The 21633-nt window shown below is 35.9% G+C and overlaps 1 protein-coding gene across 6 annotated transcripts in view; it reads left to right on the top strand.

The window, feature by feature from the left end:
• Positions 1 to 21633, top strand: part of ZMYND8 (zinc finger MYND-type containing 8) — a 61155-nt gene that overhangs the window by 27773 nt on the left and 11749 nt on the right. For 4 of the 6 annotated variants that reach the window (XR_012831623.1, XM_075720998.1, XM_075720997.1 and 1 more), the window contains exons 4-15: positions 1302 to 1520; positions 2403 to 2516; positions 4261 to 4353; positions 5468 to 5555; positions 6216 to 6271; positions 7373 to 7450; positions 8917 to 9032; positions 10061 to 10542; positions 12783 to 12923; positions 16668 to 16820; positions 17675 to 18178; positions 19951 to 20325. Coding sequence is in view for 5 of the 6 variants with exons in the window: in XM_075720998.1 (XP_075577113.1) it covers positions 1302 to 1520; positions 2403 to 2516; positions 4261 to 4353; positions 5468 to 5555; positions 6216 to 6271; positions 7373 to 7450; positions 8917 to 9032; positions 10061 to 10542; positions 12783 to 12923; positions 16668 to 16820; positions 17675 to 18178; positions 19951 to 20325 (2419 nt within the window). In the remaining variant the exon portion in view is untranslated. The remainder of the gene's footprint in view (positions 1 to 1301; positions 1521 to 2402; positions 2517 to 4260; positions 4354 to 5467; positions 5556 to 6215; positions 6272 to 7372; positions 7451 to 8916; positions 9033 to 10060; positions 10543 to 12782; positions 12924 to 16667; positions 16821 to 17674; positions 18179 to 19950; positions 20326 to 21633) is intronic. The other 2 variants (XM_075721000.1, XM_075720999.1) reach the window with 2 other exon arrangements.

Genomic DNA, 21633 nt, shown 5'->3' with positions numbered 1-21633 from the left:
TTGACCTTGAAGGTCCTCTATTCATGCAAATAATTAGACCTTGTCCTTTGTAACTAGAAATCTAGAAATATCATGGTCCAAGCTGGCATGCTGGTGGTTTCTGGTGACATAAATTCATGCCCTGTGTGACTAATTTTGTACAGGATGCTGCACAGGTATGGAACATGCATATGCTTGCACTGTTCTGAGAGTCACATGGGCATGTGACAGCTCAAGGGGCTAAGAACTTGCAGATGTGTAAATGGTGTAGGACGCATGCAAAATTACCTGAGAACCAAACAAAATGGTTCTGCAAAGTACAAGCATTTGGATAGTTACAAGTGATGTCATGAGCAAATGGTTTTACATCAGACAAAAAAATCACAGTAAATAAACTGCCTAAAACTCAAGATTGTTTCCCTCCATGCCCTCCTCAGCAAACCACCCCTATAATTAATACCAAACAGAATATAGTTTTCCAATAAATGCTAGCAGCTCTTCAAAGCTGATCTAACAAACCCTAGGTATCTGGGGACCCACTTTGGCCATTCCAGGGTCTTTGCTTCTTGTGTTTCGGCATCAGCTGTGTCATCTTTGAGCTGTCTGGGGCTCAAGTGGAAGACTAGTTCATGCAGTTTACAAAATTAACACCGTTTTCTAGTGCAGGCAAGGCAGTGAAGTTTGTGAGTCTTAAATTCCGGTATGCATTTAAATGGTGGGTTAAATCTCTCCCAGCGTACCTGCTCCTGTAGCAGATGTGGCTGTTCAGGGTGTGAATTTGCTCCTTTGTCATCCTACTCTACGGTTTGCCTTATTAATGAAAATCAGCACTGGCTTGCTTCATTGTACAAAGTTGTGATCTACTGCAACTTAGGACAGATTTGCATGGTGTTCAGCTTTGTGTTTCAGGACTAACTTCTTCAGTTGTCCCAGGTTTAGCCACCACTGAATATCTCAGTACTTAGCTTGCATAGCCCCATGGAATTCTGAGTTTAGAGGACCTAGTAGCTTCTGTAGCAACTTCCTTCTTGAAGATAAAAGTGTTTACTGACTTTTGTTGGATTGCATGTCTTGCACTCGATGCCCTCACTTGCCACAAAAATTTACTTTCAGTCTTGATTGTAAACTGGTGTTTGAAATCTGAATAAGAAGTAAACCTCTTTATGAAAGATTTTGTGCAATGAATAAGATACTGTGCTTGCATAAATGATTGTTAATCAGACTCTGTAAACTGCTGTTTGCTTATATATTATGAATATTATTATTTGAAAAAATGCAAATTTGTTTTGAAACCAAACCTGTTTTTCTTGCCTACATTTCAGTCAGAACTAAGACATGGTCCGTTTTACTATATGAAGCAGCCACTCACCACAGACCCTGTTGATGTTGTACCACAGGATGGACGGAATGATTTCTATTGCTGGGTTTGTCATCGGGAAGGCCAAGTCCTCTGCTGTGAACTCTGTCCTCGGGTTTATCATGCTAAGTGTCTGAAACTGACAGCGGAACCAGAGGGGGATTGGTTTTGCCCAGAATGTGAGGTTAGTTTGCTATAAGGAGTGGATTTCTTTCTTGTTTGTGAGATATAAGCAGCTTTTTTGCATTCTGAAATGTTTCTGGTTTATTCCTATATTGCCTCTTGTTAAAGGTAGCAGAAAAATTTGTACAGAAGAGGCATCCATTGCTGCTTCACCACTTCTTCTGTGTGTGTACCTGGATTGTGTTTGCCTTCTTACCACGAGTATTCAACTTGCTTTGTGTTTCCATCTCTAGAGAAGGCACCATTTCAAAGAATGATCTCTTTCTTCATCAGGCACCTCTAATTCTGAAAACATTCCGCAGTTTTGACTAGTTTAAAATGTGCTTCTTCTAGTGGGCTGATCAGCTCTGCAGCAGTGCAGAAAAAAAATGCACCATAGGGTCTACATAAACAAGTGGGTATTTTATTCCTATTTTTTTCTGCAGGGCTGGGGAAGAATTTAATCATTCCTCTCCAATGATTCCTGGGGACAGAATACTTAGTATCAAAGTATATTTATTGGAAGCAAATTGGTTTATTGGATGTTTTTCTTTGATCACTTATTGTATTAGAGCCCAAGTGACGTTCTCACTTGTTCATATTGCTGAGAACCTGCATTGTATTTGGGAATTGTATATATTCACACATTCACTTTGTGTGATCTTGAAGATGATGGATAATTTTCTGATCTTTACTCTTTTTTTGTTGTTGTTGTTATTATCATCATCATCATACCTGAAACAAGTAAAACAAACATCTGAAGTACTTACACTGCATCATCAGAAATAGTTTGTTTCTTATAAGATAGTTATTATCTTCCATTTGAATGCTAGAGTGTTTTACTGGAGAAGAATTTACCTAGAAATGTTTGCTGATGATATATTTTTTTAATCTTAACTTTTAGAAAATCACAGTCGCAGAATGCATAGAAACACAGAGTAAAGCTATGACAATGCTCACCATTGAACAGCTATCATATTTACTGAAGTTTGCACTACAGAAAATGAAACAGCCAGGGGTAAGGAAGATTTTTTTTTTTTAATATTTGGATCATATGTTTGTCATAAGCCTGGGCTTTGCTTCCTTTTGTGGATTATGAACCCAGCTTATTTTATTAGATTGTGCGTGACCGCTTCTGTGCTGTCTATCTGGTACAGACAGATTAGTGTATATACTCTTTTGGAGTGCATTTAAAATGTAGCTTCTTGATGTAACTTCTGGATGTAGTTTCAGTAGATGTAGTGAAAATATAATGTGGCTTTCCAGTGGGGTGTGGTTTCTCATTCACCGAAAGTGGACAGTGCTGTCTCTGAGATACAAGGGGAATGAGGAGACATAATCTCTTACCAGTACAGTTATATGGGCAGAAACCTTAGGCACAGACGCTGTAATATTATTGATTATACCTGTTGAAAACCTAGCTTCTATCTGTTAGCAGAAATTGTTCTTACCACAAAAGTTACTTGTATCATATACTTCTAAAACACTGAAGAAATTTTCCTCAGTGTGGTGAAAACCTGTACCATTAGCTTTCATGCAGTATGAGGCTGCTGTTCCATGAATTTTTATCACTGAGGTAAAATTGGTTTTCCTCCAACTTGTACCTATCTCCATGTGTCTGTCTTAGACTCATTTCTCAAAATCACCATGCCTCAAAGTTTCAGCTATTCCAGTCACTCATTCTTGCTTCTAAGTTTCAACAATTCTGGTCAGTTGTTCTTCACCATGCAAGCGTTGCCTAGTTTTCACATGTGTGAAGAAAACAGTAAATCAAAATATGATGTGATGAATTACCAAGGGTTGTCTTAACCCCTGTTGCCTTCTTGTTCCTGTCCATAAGTTAGAGCAGGTGGGAGAGTGTCTCTGTGCCTGTATTGTTATAGTAAAATATGTTGGGAAAACGAGATGTGCAGAATCATGGGGTCTCTGCAACTCTGATCTCTCTATGATAGGTATTTTAGCAGAACAACAGTGGCAATTTTGGGGAAGGTTACTCTTTAAGTACTGATGGATTTTGGCTCTTGGAATGGTCTTACTCTGGAGTGGTAAATACTGTCCTATTAGATAGAGCCATTAGAAACTTTACGTGCTGCTTTTCAGGAGCAAAGTGTCAGTGTTTGTTTTATATTGAATTCACAAAGTGTTTTGAAAATGTGGTTAGAAAGCTAATGTTTAATGAATGCTATTGAGATATTTTGTCCTTTAGGCATTTGACTAATAACCTGGTGTTTTGGTACCTGAGTACCTTAATTGGTTGTGTTTGAAGAATTGCAGGCCCTCCACATTAGCAGATAAAATGTAGTGTCCCACTGATAAAAGTTTGAGTGTGTTTGCATTACCAAGCCACCATTGGTTTGAAAGTTATGATTCTATTGGGAGCCTGAAAAAGAAGTATTAGTGAGTCTAGTGAATTGGAAATTTAGTGTCTCTATTCTGCTAAAAACTGTCTGTTGAGCCTCATTTGATGCTCCTCATAAAAAAAACCTACTGTAAATAATAACAGTACATTTTACAAAACCTCTAACTTTTGCAATTCATTACTTCCAGCATATGAAAAATCAGTTAAATGAGACCTTTTAGTTCCTCTTGTTCTGCCAATACTTTATTACTTCACAAAATTTTATAATTACCTTTAAAGAATTTTCTCTGACATCACAGTTGGAAGTAGTATTGGAAAAAGAATGAGTATAGTATCATTGATGAAACTGTTCAGTATTAATAAGCAATGTAACCTTTTTTTTTTTTTTTCTCCCCCTTAACAGACAGAGCCATTTCAAAAGCCAGTTTCACTGGATCAACACCCAGATTATGCAGAATATATCTTTCATCCAATGGACCTTTGTACATTAGAGAAGGTTTGTATGAAGCTAAGGGAGGAAGTTCCTTGAGTTTGATTGCTATCATTAAGATTTCTGGAGTGTTTGATGGGAGGGGGACAGAGGTTGCTTGAAATTATTTTGATGCTTTTTTTTTTTTTTCTTTTTGTTATTATAAATTCCAGTTCGGTTACATCTTAAAAACAATCATATGCCAACTGAACAAGTCCGTTATTTTGTCTGAACCAGTAACAAATGCTCAAGAAAAACAGTATGAAAAAGGCAAGCTTACACTGGTGACTTCCTCCTGTATAAATTCATCTATTCAGGAATGATCCTGTGGGGAGACTTCATTAACCAGAGTTTGCATTTGATCATCACGTTTGTAAGCTATTAATGGATCACTGGTCCATTAATTTGGGACCATTTGAGTGTATTTCCAGGGGTCATTCCAGACTCATTTTACTGATCAATCAGCAAATACTGTAATCTCCACTGCACCTGAGGTATGGAAGAAAAAAGAAACAGTCAATAGGTGGATAATGTGACTTTCATTCTCAGTTCAATAACAGTTTAAAAGTTTCATTGCAGAGTGTTGTTCTGCTAGAGACAGCAAGTTTTCATTCTCCATGTCCTTACAGTGGAGGCTGATGTCTTTGTGGTATAAAGGTGTAACAAATCAATGTGACTGATTTTATCTAATTGAATTACTTTAGCCAGTGGGTAGACTGAAATATCAAGCATACTGTCTTGTGTACTCTATGACCAATAATTTTTTCTGGGTCTTGTAAAAATTAAAAAATAAAAATGCTGTGGAGCAATAATAAGTCAGTAGAAGAAATCAAGGACTCAGTTTTCTGAAGAGACATCGAATGGAACACTTTCAGGAAATGAACACTTTGTTTGGAAATGTTAAAGATGCTGATCTAAATAATTCATTATTTAGAATTAATTTAGACAGTTCATACATTTTCAGGGCAGTCAAAAGACACCCTGCATTTGGCAGATTCTTAAGTATTTAAAACTGACTACTTATTTACTCTAAGACTTACAATTCTATTAACTGTAGGACTGGTAGGAAACAATGTTCAGGAAAAAGCTGTCACTTTATTCGTATCTGTTTCATGATTCATTCTTAATTTTTTCTTTACAGAATGTTAAAAAGAAAATGTACGGTTGCACTGAAGCATTTTTGGCTGATGCCAAATGGATTTTGCACAACTGCATTATTTACAATGGGGGTAAGTATTACTATGTACTTAAATGTACTTAAAATGTTTTTACGTCCTCAAATATGAAACTTTGAAATAGTTAAAGTCATAGAGCAATTTGTAGACTTCTAGTTGGCAAATGCTGAAAATATCTTCCTGTTAATGACCATAGCACCTAAACACAACAGTTTGTTTTTTTTTTTAACAACTGGCATACATAAAACTTGTAGGAGCAAATACAGCCAGCCTGTGCTGTCACTTGCTCATTCCACCTTAAAAGAATTTCAAATAAGTTAGAATCATAGCATGGTTTGGGTTGGGAGGGACCTTAGAGATCATCTGATTCCAAAACCCAAGTTGCTTCAGCCTTTTGCATTGTGCAGCACTTTATAGGAGACCTAATTGAGGAGATGATAGAGCATGTCCCTTGCTGAAAGAGTGTATCAGGAGCCAGCAGGCTGCAATAGGCTTCAAAAAGGAACACTTGAAGATCGTTACAATGTTTTGTGGAGAAGAAAAGTGCCTACCTTCTGCTTTTGCAAGCGTGTAGTTTATATATACGTGTTTTACGTTGTTTCTTTAGATGTTCTCTTTTGTCTTTAATTTAACTTTTAAAACTAAAACCTATTGATTTTATCGTAATTCTAGCATAACAGTTTCCTTGGTTAAAGCATTTTATTGTTTCCTCAGGAAATCACAAATTGACACAAACAGCAAAAGTCATCATCAAAATCTGTGAGCATGAGGTATGTGTGCTCCAATTAACTTAATTGTTCTGTATTTTTAAAATATTCCATTTCATGTATTTGTGAGTGAAATAATATGTGTTTGCTAATGTGCATATTGCATAACTATAATTTTTGTAGGCTTTCTTATGTTTAGATATGCATATCCACGGCCTACAGAATGATTTTTGGTAAAGGCGTTGATAATGTGTCTTCCATTAGGATATTCACTTTCTATAATTAAGATTTGGGGGGGGAGGGAAAGTGGACATATGGATTCTGTGCAAAGACACCTATATTCTGAATGAATGTTTGGAGTTGGAAAAAGAGACCCACATCTTCTGATTTATAGATGCATTTTTGGTGGTTCTTTTGCTGTAACAATATGAAATTCCTCTAAATAAATGCAAAAGTGACTGCATGCACTCTTAACTGATCATTTGCACTGATTTTATTTCAGTGGCAATCCATAATGTTAAGTATTACAAAAACTTGCCATTCTAAATGTAATGTATATGAACAATATTTAATTGATTTTAATTATCTGGTGATCTGACCCTTTATATTTATAGAAGTGCTTTCTCCATCCCCGGGTTGACACAGCGATGTCCATGATTCACATAAATTCTGAGAATGTATCAATTCTTAATAGAACAAAATAGATGTATAACCTGAGCCTGATATCTTAACTAGTTTAAATAATATGAGCATAAGGAGTAAAATATTTTATTTTTGGTTCTGCATAAATTATGAAATCAAATGCCCAGTTGAGGTTATATTTTTGCCATTGGAAGAAATGATAAATAATTCTTTATCTGAAATAAATACAACATCAAACAAAGGATGTATTTTTTTTCCTGGAGTAAATGACAGTAAGCATACAATCTGAAGAGGGATGTTAAAAATGTGACTGATTTATTAACTAGAATGCATACATTACAGGGGTAAAAAAGATGGGTGTCTGTCAAAACAGTGTTGATTTCATGGCAAGCAAGTGTTGATTTATGACGACAAATTTGTGGAAAAATGATGCTAGCAAACTAGACAGGCCAACATAATAATACTGATCACACTTTGGACTCTGCTTAAGCTCTTTGATAACTTTTTGCTTTTTCTTTCCAGATGAATGAAATTGAAGTATGTCCGGAATGTTATTTAGCTGCTTGCCAAAAACGAGAAAATTGGTTTTGTGAGCCTTGTGTAAGTTAAGGATTATAGTAGTCTAGCTGATACATTAAACTAGCAGTTCTCATTTGACTGTTGCTTGTTATCCCCCCCATTGTTTTAAACCTGTGGTGGTTATTGAGTCAAGGAAAGCTGCTGTAGTTTACTAAGTAGTTTGTGCTTGTGCATCATTTTCTTTGTGGAGTCACACTATGTCAAGATATTTAGCTGTAAAATTGCATGCTCTCACAAAAGGATTGGTTCGATCAGAAATAACTGTAAAGGGTGTCAGCAGCCAGTTCGCAACTTCTCTGTCCTCAAATATAGGATATCTGCTCCTGGGTCATCTGTGCATGCTTGCATGCGGTACTTGCACTCAGGGTAAGATTTCTGAGATGTGAATGTCTCTTTCTGCAGGTGTGAATCTGAGAATTAAGACTTGATTTTTCTTTCATGACCTATTAATAGGTTGTCTGTTTTCTGTTTTTGTTTAATACTGCACCAAACTTGGGAAGACTCCTTAAGATTCTTAAGAAGTAGTATATAATCCATCAAGTTCTGTCTTGGACTTAAGTGAAAATTAGAGAATGTGAAAGATTGGCCCTAGCCTAACTTACGTTATGCTACATATTTGGAGAGGACTAATCAAAAATGCATGAATAAAAAAGTGCAATTACAATGTGTTTAATTGAGGTACTGTCGTGGTTTAGCCCCAGCCAGCAACTAAGCACCACGCAGCTGCTCACTCACTCCCCCTACCGCGATGGGACAGGGGAGAGAATTGGAGGAGTAAGTGAGAAACACTCCTGGGTTGAGATACGAACAGTTTAATAATTGAAATAAAGTAAAATAGTGATGATAATAGTAACAATATAATAATAATAATAATATACAAAGCAAGTGATGCGCAATGCAATTGCTCACCACCCGCCGACCGACACCCAGACAGTTCCCGAGCAGCAATCGCTGCTCCCCAGCCAACCCCCCCCAGTTTCTATACTGAGCATGATGTTACATGGTATGGAATAACCCTTTGGTCGCTTTGGATCAACTATTCTGGCTGTGCCCCCTCCCAGTTTCTTGTGCCCCTGGCAGAGCATGGGAAGCTGAAAAGTCCTTGACTGGCATAAGCAGTACGCAGCAACAACTAAAAACATCAGCGTGTTATCAACATTCTTCTCCTACTAAATCCAAAACACAGCACTATGCCTGCTGCTAGGAAGAAAATTAACTCTATCCCAGCTGAAACCAGGACAGATACTTAAGGTTTTATGTTTTTTTTTTTTATTGTTCTATTATTTTTGTCCTCTCAGGAATTATTATGCATATATCAAGTATATAGTAAAATGGAATCTTGTATTTGGCAAGTGCCTTGTGCATGTTGGGTCTTTATTGAATCTAAGTAATACGTACAATTTAAAAAAAAAAAATCTTGTTGTTTATCAGATTTGAAGGTAATACTGCTTGCATTTTCTTACTGTGTATTTTGCCTTTTCCTCTAGAGCAATCCCCACCCTTTGGTCTGGGCTAAACTCAAAGGCTTTCCATTCTGGCCTGCTAAAGCATTGAGGGATAAAGACGGGCAAGTTGATGCCCGTTTCTTTGGCCAACATGACAGGTGGGAATTTAAACCACAGGATGTCTTTGGCTGTACTTAAAAAATTCTTGTTGTAATTTTGTGCTCTTAGAGTTTTCGAGTCCTGTCTTTTGAACCTTGACCCTAAGCATAGACAGTCTTAGTTTCTTATGTCTGTAGAATGTAAGTCATGTGTTTGTAAGATTAATGCATATATAATCTCAGTGAGTATGCAAGTTAATTCTGGTGTTGTGCTGCAGAGAACTGTAGTTCTCAAAGATGGAAGAGGCCAATAAAATTGCTTATGTTTTCTAAATACTATGGGAATAAACACACAATTGTAGATTTAAAAAATATAGAAAAAATGTAGAAAATGTAATCTGTGTTGAAAATACAATTTTTGCTCTGAAAGGAGTTAAGTCTTCTGTACTTGTGAACTCGCTGCGTGAAAGAAAGCCATGATGAATACGAGTTGATTTGCCATGAATTGAAAATATAAATCTATACAGTTATAAAAACAGGTACTGTAAAAAAAGCTGTATAGGGCCATGAAATTAAGTCAAAGTTTCTGGTATTTTAGTATCTTGGAAGGCATGGTTTTAGACTCTGCCTCATTTCATGATAAATAAAATCTGTCCAATACTCGTTGATAGAACTTTTCCTGGCATTGAGTTTGATCACTCTGACATGGGGTGTAAAATAGGATGTTATGTTTTTAAGAATGTGCTTGTGAAGTCTTTTTTTCCTGATGTTTTTATGTTTTTCTGCCGACTATGATAGATGGAAAGTGTTTAGTTATGGTTGTCTTACAGTTACATAGACTATTCTAATTAGCAATGTTTTGTCATAATTGATCAGTGTTTATTCATGTTTTCTGTGTTACTGGGTAGAGTAAAATAAGCTAGTGATAATCTAAGACATTCAATTTACTTACCAAAACTAAGCACAAAAGAAGAAGGTAGAGATGGTCCTTTGAAATGATCTGAGGTATGGTGCACAAAAGTTGCCAGTGTCAATCCACAGTGTGAAATGTAGTTATATTATCTTTTATTTTTCTGTTTTATATCTAGGGCCTGGGTTCCAATAAATAATTGCTACCTCATGTCTAAAGAAATTCCTTTTTCTGTGAAAAAGACTAAAAGCATCTTCAATAGTGCAATGCAAGAAATGGAGGTTTATGTTGATAACATTCGTAGAAAATTTGGAGTATTTAATTACGCACCTTTCCGGACACCATATACTCCCAACAATCAATACCAAATGTTATTAGACCCTGCAAACCCAACTGCTGGAACTGCAAAAACAGACAAACAAGAAAAAATCAAACTGAACTTTGATATGACAGCATCACCCAAGATTCTAATGAGCAAGTCTATGCTGAGCAGTAGTACTGGTCGTAGGATTTCATTGACAGATATGCCACGGTCACCAATGAGTACAAACTCATCAGTTCACACTGGATCTGATGTTGAACAGGATGCGGAGAAAAAAGCAACTTCCAGTCATTTTAGTGCCAGTGAAGAATCCATGGACTTTATTGAGAAAAATACAGGTAAAAAAGAAAAGGGGGGCGGTACAGGACCTTGCATTTGGTTGATGCACTAGTTTTATTACATGTACTTTTAAAAGACAGACTGTATTATGACTATTTTATGAAGAAATATTAGAAAAAAGATGGGTTTGACTTTCAGTATCACAGATAAGAAATAACAGTCCTTTCTGTCACATTGAGAAGGAATAAATAATCTTGAAAAGTGACCAAAACCCTTCAGTTTAAGTAGCAGGAAATAGTTGTAGCTATCAAAATGAATGGAGAGTGGAAGTAAATATAAAAAGAGTTAGAATTGTCATGATTAGGAGGTATTCTATTTAAAATTTGATAGCTCTTTTTCAAGGCAATGAGCTTCATTTATATTGTTCCCAACTGAGTCGCAAAAATTTGGTAAAACTACAGTTCCATAGGCAGAGTGGGTAAAGAGAAAAAGGAGTGTAGAATACAGAATTTGGACTTTTCACACTTACAATGTAGTCAAAGACCAAATGCTAGCTAATTTTGTGGCACTTGGGCAAGCTACTTATCTTGGTTTTTCTAATCCATAAAAGAAATTTCATCACTAGCTGAAAGAAATGATGCAGTATATTAATTAATGTGAGTGTGTGAAAACTTTGGTTTTGGTGAAAGGATGTCTTTGTGTAGAAAACTGAATCAATATGGCCCATTACAATTTTTAGATAAAATGCTGTTTGTTTGTTTGTTTATTTATTACAATCTTATTCTTTCTAGCCAATAAAGGCTAGGCTGTGAAACTACCTTTGGGTACAAAAGTGTCTTGTGATAAGATCCTGTCCATCTTAAGAAAGTGATGACGAAGTAACTGTATGAATTTAAATATATGAAAACACTTGGATTTTTCAGTAGAGTAACATGTCAAAAGGAAGAATTCATTTTATACGTAAATTATCATGTATATATGTGTGTACATCTCTTATACATAAGGTGTAGTTAACAGGTACTGTTTTGTGTCTTAAAATACAGAGCTTTTGTTATACCACATTATTATTTCTTTATAGTAGTGGAGATATTAATGGAAAGTCACATTAAAGCTATTTTGTCAGATAAAGATAAACGAAGATGACAGATGTTACCCTAATACTCTGGATGCTTGATTATCATAGCAATTCTGGGGAATTTTTCTAACTTTTCCTTAGGCCTTACTGTCCTCTATCCTAGTGCATAGAAATGCTGGATTGGACTTAACAGCAGTTAAACTAGAACATTCAGTTTTCCCCCCTGGCATTTCTACCTGTATATTGTTACAAATGCTAACTTTTGTAATATTTACTTTATGTATAAACTTAGCTGTGCTCTTACTGGAATCTGTGTGTTTCAATTCAAATGTAAAAAGTAATTCAAGTAGTATGACTGCACTATCCTTAGACAAGAATGGTTTTATCTGGATGCTTCTGTGTATTTTGAGTGGTGTGTAGAAAATAACTTTGAAACAGCTACTGAAACAGCAGATATTGCTGCCATTTAGGAAAATATATAGACAATGCTGGATGTACTGGGGAAGAAAAAGTATCCAACAGTGAGTTTAGGGTGACATTTTCAGAGCATTAAGCAGAGATTTAACAGACAGAAATTAGTCTCTTGCTCACAAAAACTAGTCCTTTTTTTTTCCTTAGGTAATAGCCTGCAATGCTTCCCTTTCTAGACTGTTTGGCTGTTTCCAGAAGTTTGGGTTTGAAACATTATTTTATGGAGATTTTAAAGGCTCAGAACATAGGATTTTGCTTAAACTCTGTATAAATTAGAGTATTGAAGACATTTGGTTACTGATCTCCAGCTGTACTCATTAAACTTACTATGTTTTGTACTTGTAATTCTCTGTTAATGTAGCTAGAAAATGGGGTAGGTGGGTTTTTTCTGTGTTTACTTACATACAAATATATAGCAATTTAGAGTGTCAGAATTTGTTAACATCTAAAATAACCAAATCTTGAAAGCCAGAAACTTTCTGTTGCTGCAAACAAAGTGGTTTTGAGGGTAAGCACACATTTGGCCCAACTATATAGCTGCAATAAAATTATTTTCCTTACAATTTCTTTCTTTATCAAACTAGAATTAAAGGGATAGCTGTAACTTACAATGGAGGTATGACAGAGTGTTGAAATTATTAAACAAAAATCCTTTCCCTGCTTGTGCAGGTTTAAAAGCTGTTTTGTCCCAGTGAATATGGCTTTATTGTGATTATTTTTAAATCTATCTTTATTAATTTTGTACTTTTTCAGCTTCTCCAGCACCAACAAGAACGGGTCAAGCAGGGAGCTTGTCAGGCAGCCCCAAACCTTTCTCTCCTCAAGCATCAACGCCAATTTCTGCTAAGCAAGAAAGAACTTCCACTCCAGGAAGCATTCTGAATCTTAATCTTGGTTAGTCTTAACCTTTGAAAATCTAATACTGTTATAGCTGAATAAATCACAGTGGTGTCAATGCAACATAATATGAATGAACTTGCTTGTATGTGGCTTTAAATGAACAAAGGACTTTAAATGAGGCACATGTGTAATTATTGTTTTGTCAAATATGCTGTTCCTTTTTTTGTCTTATAAATGAAACTTCCTGTTATTGTTTCTTTTTGTTGATGAAAAGAAGTAGTTAAAGGATGGGGTTTTATTTTAACTGAACTGTACAAATGAATGCTTCTAAACAGCAGGTAAGTTTCTAAAGGTTGCAATTACATGAATATTGCTGCTCTTCACCCCTCAGTATCTCAAGTGAATTGCTGGCAAGGTTTTCTTGTGGTATTTAGGATTTACTAGGGCTTCTTCTTTCTTGCTGCCTTCACATCACCTCCTCACTGACCGCCCCTCTCTAGGGAGATAGATGGATGAAAGGAATTAGCAGATGTCTTGAAAATCCCTAGAAGTAAATGTTGGGATTCTGGAATTTTGAAAGATGGAGTAGGTAAGTACTAAGTTGGCAAAACAGTTCTGAAAGTCAAACGGATGTAAATGAGTTTCCTCAGTCATGCTTTGTTCCTGTGAGTATTTTGGTTCAGTTCTGGCTACTTTTTACCTCCACATGATATTACATGGAGAAACAGGATCCTGCCCCTTGGTGTTAGCCAAATACTTCAGGAAGGCTTGAGCTCAAATGCTGAATTCATGTTTTCAGTGAGTTACAGGTATTCTGATTCTGGATACAAGCTCACAAGTATATTTTCAAGTGTGTTAATCTATCTGTGTGGACATAACTATAGAATTAATTTCTTCTGCTGCACTGCAGCTGTTTGTCATCTTATCTGAGGTGACAATGCATTTGAAAACATGTTATGAAATATGTAGTGCTGCAGTAGTTTGAGCCACAGATGGGAGACATCAGCTGGACTATAGAGTATTTTGAATAAATAGTGTGGATCAGAAAATCCAATGTTATGGTCAACGAGCATACCGTAAAAAAACAGCTAGTATGCTTTCCAGTAGAATATAGAATCATAGAGTCATTTAGGTTGGAAAAGACCTTTAAGATCATCCAGTCCAACAATTAACCTAACGCTACCAAGTCCACCACTAAACCAATTAAGGATAGAGAAGTAATTTCAAGTAATATCAATTATTTTTTCAGCTTTAGGGGAGTTTCCTTTGCTAGACATACTCTTTGGTGCTAGGAATGAACATGGCAAGCCTTCATTTAATAGTGACAGCTGTGCCAGACATAGATCTGTCTGTGAATCCTATGGTTTTCAGATATGACTTACTGTGTCTCATTGTCATACGTACTGTGAACAGGGTTTCTCTCTGAAAAAACAAAAGTGAAAATCTGGAAAACAAAGACACTTATGTACCTTGAGCAGAGTACTACGAGGACTCTATGATTGTCCCACAATTCAGCAATAAGGAAGGAAAAATAATGAAAATAAGCCATCTGTTGTTACTGGCAGACTGGCTAAATTGAAAAACGAAGATGTGAATGACCGAGCTCTACACAGATTGCTTGGAAAAAATACATATTCCAGATAATATAGGACCTGTCCTTGTATAGCAGAGGCAGAAAAGATAGAACAGTAAGTTTGACCAAGTAAGGAGTAAAAATTTTCAGATTGGTAATGAGAAAAAGTAAAGACTTTGGAGATGAGAACGTGAAGATTTCTCCACAATGGGCTTGTCTGCCCTTTGGCTCTGTTTTCTTTTTACTAATACTTTGACATTAATGCTACAGATTGGAAATCCAGATTTCAGTGAGACCTCCTTGTAGGTTTGATAGAGAAATTTGGATTGTGAGACTTCTTTCATATATTAGGATGTAGGCTTCCCTGGGGGGCATTACAGTGTCTTGACTTCATCTTCACCCATTCTCCATTTTGCCTTCTGTTTGCATCCTGCCATGTAGTTAACTAAGGTTATGAAGGCCTTGAATCAAATTCAGTACTAAGGGTGATATAACCATTACTGCTGTGGAATTAGTGTGGATTGGGTGACATAGCACAGGAAGAAGAAACCTAATTTAGTAAACATTTCCAATACAAGGAACAAATTTTTCAAAAGTACTGAAATGACTTAAAACCTTCATTTTTATTTTCAAAACTTACACTGCACTGAAAGTGATAGAGTTTGTATTATGTTTGTTCGCTTCCAGTATGAATATGTGACATGAGGAGTGTGAAATTCAGTATTACTTGTATGACCGTTTCACTGGGACTACAAAGGATGGTTGAGTGTTATTTAGACTGGATTTGTGTATGCTATAGTGCGTATATATTACAAGCCAGGATGATCCAAATTATAGCCTGTATATTTGGCTTGTGGGATTGCACAACACAAGTTGCTGCCTCTCTCTAGGAAGAGACGAGGAACTGCTATTTTAGCAGTAAGGAAAAACTGCATGAACACTTGAATTGTTCCTTCTGTACCTGCTCTGTCTGTAATCTAGATTCTATTTGCAACCTGATAGGAGATAGAGTGGCCAAGCCTGATGGAGACAACTGTACCGCTGGAGTTCAGTCATTGCGTACTATGGCTCTTAAAATTTAAGTGTGGAATGTACCTTGATATTAAGTTCAAATTTGTAAAGAATGTCTGGTCAGAGGAATCATTGTCTCAGCCTTTCGTATTTATTTCACTTTGCTCTGAGTTGTGCATCAAAAACATCTTGTAAATGTATGTGGGGTTTGGTTTTTTGGGTTGGTTTTTTGGTTGGTTTTTTGTTTTTTTTTTTTAAGTAAAATAAGGCAATAATGTGGCATCTTTAACTGCTCCGGAATGAAATTCTAAACGAAGCACAAATGCACACTGTGCCAGTGTTGCCTTTTGTCTTCTCTATGGCCTCTGTCCTTTTCCAGCATTTGGCATCGGCTACCATGAGCCAGTTCTGGAGCTAAACTGGCCAAACCTAATTCTTCTCTCCATTCCTTCCCTTTTCTTCATGGCCCCTTCCTCCTCCCCGAAACAAGCAACTAACTCCAGACTGGTTTAGTGCTCTGTGCACTAATGGAGTGTCAGCAATGTTGGCAAACAGTGAAGGATAGGACTATGGGACAGTAACCTCTGAAATTGAAAAATTGAAGCAAAAATGTGAAACTGAGTTGCTAAGACAGTTTAAGTTTTGGCAATGTAGTCTGTACTCTTTGCAGACAGATCTGTATGTTTCAGAGTGAAAATTCTCTGCATGTATAGGAGAACTCAAGAGAAGATTTTGCTAACATATTGAAAAATTTATTATTTTATCTTAAACTTATTAATCTATGTAGTGTAACAATCCACATTTTTGTTCCTAATCTCATGACTTATCTTTTGAATTTTAAATGGTGACTATAAGGATTTTTATTCCTATTTAATTTTCTCTGTGAAAATATTACTACTAGTAGTAAATAACAGCAGTAGCTGACTAGAAGTGCTGTTGGACAGTTTATAGACCTGAATGACGATTTCTTGATAATTCACATTGACAGAGAAAACATCCACATAATTGATGCATGTGAAATACGTAGTATCAGAGATGAAGTATCCATTGTTTGTAGAAAAGTCATTTTAGAATTATTATTTAGCCCATAATTATAAAAGAATTGAAATTGTTTCAGATTTTTGCATTGTCACTCACTAAGATTCGTCTTATCTGGGTAGTGAACTCTTTTCTTCTTGTAAAATATTTTTCTTAGTTCGTCCTTCTTTTTGTAGATCGTAGCAAAGCTGAGATGGATCTGAAAGAGTTGAGTGAGTCAGTCCAACAGCAGACCACTCCTGTGCAACTCATTTCACCAAAACGACAGATACGTAGTAGGTTCCAGCTTAATCTTGACAAGACAATAGAGAGTTGTAAAGCGCAACTTGGTAAGTATATCTCAAAAATAGAATGGACATCTGAAGGATACACTTCAGGAAATTTTGAATTTGAGTGTAAAAGAAGTTTTCAAATAGTAAAACCTTAAATATTTTATGCATTAAAATAAGAGGATATTTGAACTCTGAGTCAAGTAGAGTGCACTGTACTAGTTTATTTTAAAATACAGTGACACCTGATGTTCCAAATTTTTGTCAAAAAGTTTTTATCTTTTTATCTGCTTTTTTACCATTCTGATGTAGATAGTGTGACAGAATTATAGGCTTAATATTTGCTTTGTAAATTGAAAAATTCAAGAATTGTACCTAACTTATGTCAGTTGCGCAAATTAGTATATCCAGTCACACAGGAACTGAATGCTGATAGAAACATTAGGGTTGTCTAGAACTTAATTAAAGACTTTCTAGGCACTAAAAAAATTCGAGATTCTTCTCACAAAACTTAGGCAGTCTAAAATTGATTCTGCAAACATGCATCTAAGTAACTTTAATCAGGTGAATAGTATTACTGATTTTAAGGTGGTTTCTTGTGGATAAAAATAATTCCCCTTTGAATTTGCCAGCATTGGTCCCAAGTTGAACAAAACAGCTTGCAGGTAGTAGGAAAAAAGCAGTGAAAGGTGGGCCATTGAATGAAATAGAAATATGAATTGGAATATGTGGAATGTAATTCTTACACATTCTGGTATTGAGATCGGGCACTAAGGGACGTGTTTATAGCTTAAGGACTGACAGTTAAGGTAATGGTATGTATATACACTTTGTTCCAGTCTATAGAGTGGTTTTTTTGGTAATGTCAGTCAGTCTGATGTCAGCATGGAATGTACTTTCCTCCCCACGATTAGGAATAAATGAAATATCTGAAGCTGTTTATACTGCAGTAGAACACAGTGACTCTGAAGATTCTGAAAAATCTGACACCAGTGACAGTGAATATAGTGATGAGGATCAGAAATCAAAGAATGATCAAGAAGATGGAGAGGACAAGGAAGGTACAAGAAGTGACAAAGAATCATTGACCTTGAAAAAAAAACCTAAGCCCCCAGCACAAAATGAAGACAAGGAGGAACTTAAAAGCACAAGTCCAGAAGTGGAGAAAACAGATGACCCAGTCAAAGAAAAGGCAATTACAGACACTGAAAAAGAATTTTCTGAAAAGGGAAAAAGTTTACAGCATCCTGCAAAAGAAAAACTGAAAGGTAAAGATGAAACAGACTCTCCAACTGTGCATCTAGGACTGGACTCTGATTCTGAGAGTGAACTTGTCATCGATCTAGGAGATGATCATTGTGGCCGTGAAGGAAGGAAAAACAAGAAAGAATCTAAAGAACTTCCTTCTAAACAAGATGGTAGGATGAAATTCTTTCCTTCCTTTTTTTATTCTGTTCTGTAGGGCTGTGACTGAAACCAGAGCTGTTACCTTTATTTTGACATTAAGATAAAAATACCTGTACTAAAACAATTTTTAGGAATGATTTTTCATTCTTTAGGACTATGAAAAAAATTTTCAGTCTTCATTATAGTTTCTCATTTAAATAAAATATGTTTCATTGAATTTCCTTTCACCAGTGTAGAACTATGAATATCTGTAATATTTGTTTTGTGACAAATGTAGAATTTATTTTGCAATTGTTATGACTTTCAGTTGAATCTTCACATTTCATAGACCTCCCAAAATTGCAGGTATTAAGAAGTTGGAATTTATCAAACACACAAATTGCATAAGGTCCCATTGAAATCAATGTAAATGCTCTCAGTAGTAATCAAAAGAGCTAAATCACATGTATTGATGTGTTGTCCCTGAGATATTGCCCCTTGTTTCTGTGTGTTGCTAGAAGAGGAAAGCAATCTCAATTAATGATTACAGTGCTTTTGCTAAGCTTGTTCTGCATGTTAGCCTTTTGACAAAACAAAATAGAAAACCAAATTTAAATGGTTAGATTGAAAAATATTTTATTCTTCATATAACTTTCTCTTCTTGTCTATATCTTGTAGCATGTTGGCTCAGTCATTTTATTTAAAACAATGTTTTCCATCAGTTAACTAAGCATACTTTAGAAGACAACTTAATGCTTCTGAATTTTGATTCTTAAAATGGAATTTAATGGATAAATGTTATTATGAGATAATCAAGAAAACAGGCTTATAAACTAAAAACAATGGTAATTTTGGGGAGTTTATATTGACTAATTCTTGTTTCATTTAAAAATTTATTAAGCAAGGCAGCTTTATGAATTTCAAAACCACTGATTCATGTATTACTAGTGGCCTAAACCAGTGAGGGTTGAAATAAGTAATCTGAAAATTTTATTTTGATGTAGAGGCAGAAGAATAATACATATTCTGAGAGCAATTAAAAGTGGATTTATATATGTAGACCTATATGAATATATTCTAGACATAACTTGTGTCCTGTCCGTGATTCCAAGGCCCCTACCTTTACTTGTGGCTATCAGATATTAAAATGCCTTGGTCCAGAGAAGAGATCTGATGCATGCAAATCTGAAGGTCTTTGCGCCCCTTTCCAGAACCCTGTCAATGCAGCAGCCTTCTCTTTCAGATATGTTTCTCCTGGCCACAGCTTTGGAAGAATCATCCAGTTCCTAAATTCATCTGATATATAATAAACTCTGGAGGATTTTTAGTGAACATAGATATCTTGAATATATTGTGTATTAGGTTGTCAGTGCCAGTTCACCTTTGTTTAGAAAGTTTTTAGTATGCTGTTCCTTCAGTTGTTGTTCAGTTATTGTTCCTTTCAAATGTATTTTTCTCCTGAAGGAAACTGGGATGACAGGTGTAAGTGGTAACCCAGAAACATCCCAACAAATGCTAACCTCTCACATATCTTCTGAAGGAGAGCAGGCTGGTTTTCTGGATTTTGTACTTTTTATTTTGTTTTGCTTCATGGCTGGTGCTTCTGAATTGCCACCAACTTCAACTAGACTGAATTTCCTTGTAGAATATCGAAATGAGTTTACTTGTAGAGTATCAATTACCTTTTGAGGAAAATAATTCAAAGTAGACTGGAAGGTGCCTATGGCTCTTCCAAAGACAAGGTGGAAAATTATGAATTAGATGTGCTGGTGAAAAGCTGGCATTACATTTTATGTTTGTTTAGTTGTAGGTAAAACTCCACCTTCCTCCAGTGCAAGCACTCAGCCTCTACCAGAAACTCCAGTACTTACCCGCTCTGCAGCCCAGACTCCACCAGCCGGTGTGACAGCAACTACTAGTGCTTCTTCTACTGTTAGTGCTCCATCTGCAGCCACTGGAAGCCCTGTGAAAAAGCAGAGGCCTCTGCTGCCTAAGGAAACTGCCCCTGCTGTGCAGCGTGTAGTGTGGAATTCTTCAAATAAATTTCAGACATCTTCTCAGAAATGGCACATGCAGAAGGTGCAGAGACAGCAGCAACAGCAGCAGAGCCAGCAGTCTCAGTCACAGCAACCTCAGTCCTCTCAAGGGACAAGATATCAGACAAGACAAGCAGTCAAAGGTATACACTTTCTAACTCAATGTGCCTGTGATGCCATAATTCCCCAGTAGTGATCTCAGTGCTCCAAGGCTGCCTAACCAGAAGTTCTTCCATATAAACAAAATCTCAAAAGTGTGGTTCTACTCTGATAAGTGACTTTAAAATACAACAACTTACTCACCATACCTGCTCTTTCTGGTGTGTATTTAGAGTCATGTCTCCTTATTTTAATGACAAAAAGTTTGTGTGTGTATCTGTATAAATATTCTTGCCATTCTTAGCCATCACAGATTTGGGAGAGTGAACTGAGTTATTTTCTGGATTATATGATAAAACCATTAACTATTCCACTTGTATGATTACCACTATCACCTCAATATCTACAAACTGGATCCAGTTTTATCTGACAAGAAGCTGATCTGTGTGGTTTTTCATAGAGTATAATTTGACAACAATGAAATTACCCAGGCTACATTTGTCTTCGAAATCCCTGTTGCTTAACTCTTAACAAGACTATGATGCTAGTTTACTGAGCAAACAGCCACACCATTTTAGAATTTTTTTTGCAACTGTTTTTTTACCATCCCTTTGCTGGAGGTTTTTCTAGTAGTAGGCACATGGTAGTATAAGCCCACGCTTCTGTTGCTTCACTTCACAGAACAGCAACTTCATGTAAATCTAGCTTCATTTAGAATTTGAAGTTAATAAACTGAACTGTTTACTGGTGTGCCTGATGAATAGATATTCTCCATTCTGCTAACACTGCTGGCAAGCTAGTAATTTCCTACAGAAGAGAGGTTTAGGTAATGGGTCACATACAAACGTTTACCAGAGGCATGTTTCTCTGGTCCCAAACTGCTTTTGTGACTGTCATTTAAGAAGTGTTGAAGAAGCAGTATCTTTCTACTTGTAGACTACACAAATTTGATACAGGAATATTCAGTGAGAAAAATAAATGTGAAACTTGGTGAAGTCTTATTTTTAATAGAATCGTACTTTAGTATAAGAGCTTAATAATATGGCCTGAACTTTATATGTTGAGCCTATGAGTTTGTTTTATCAGTATGTTTACTATTGAGTGCATGGTAGCAGCGTTCCATCTTAAAAATTATATTCTAGAAATATATCAGATGAAAACTATAAAATCTATAGATTCCTTATATACTGAATTGGCATGAACAAACATACAGTACATAGAGATAAATTGAATAACTTTTTTATTTCAGTAATTCCTGTTTTGAGGATATTGGCAATGAAGACACCTTTTATAATATGAATCATTAAAAATAGATTGAAAAGCATTGTCCTAAAAAACATATTTTTAAAAAA

This window comes from Pelecanus crispus, chromosome 14 (genome assembly GCF_030463565.1).
Source record: "Pelecanus crispus isolate bPelCri1 chromosome 14, bPelCri1.pri, whole genome shotgun sequence".
Taxonomy (NCBI): domain Eukaryota; kingdom Metazoa; phylum Chordata; class Aves; order Pelecaniformes; family Pelecanidae; genus Pelecanus; species Pelecanus crispus.
The sequence above is the reverse complement of the archived record's forward strand: the minus strand, read 5'-3'. Positions and strand labels throughout refer to the sequence as shown.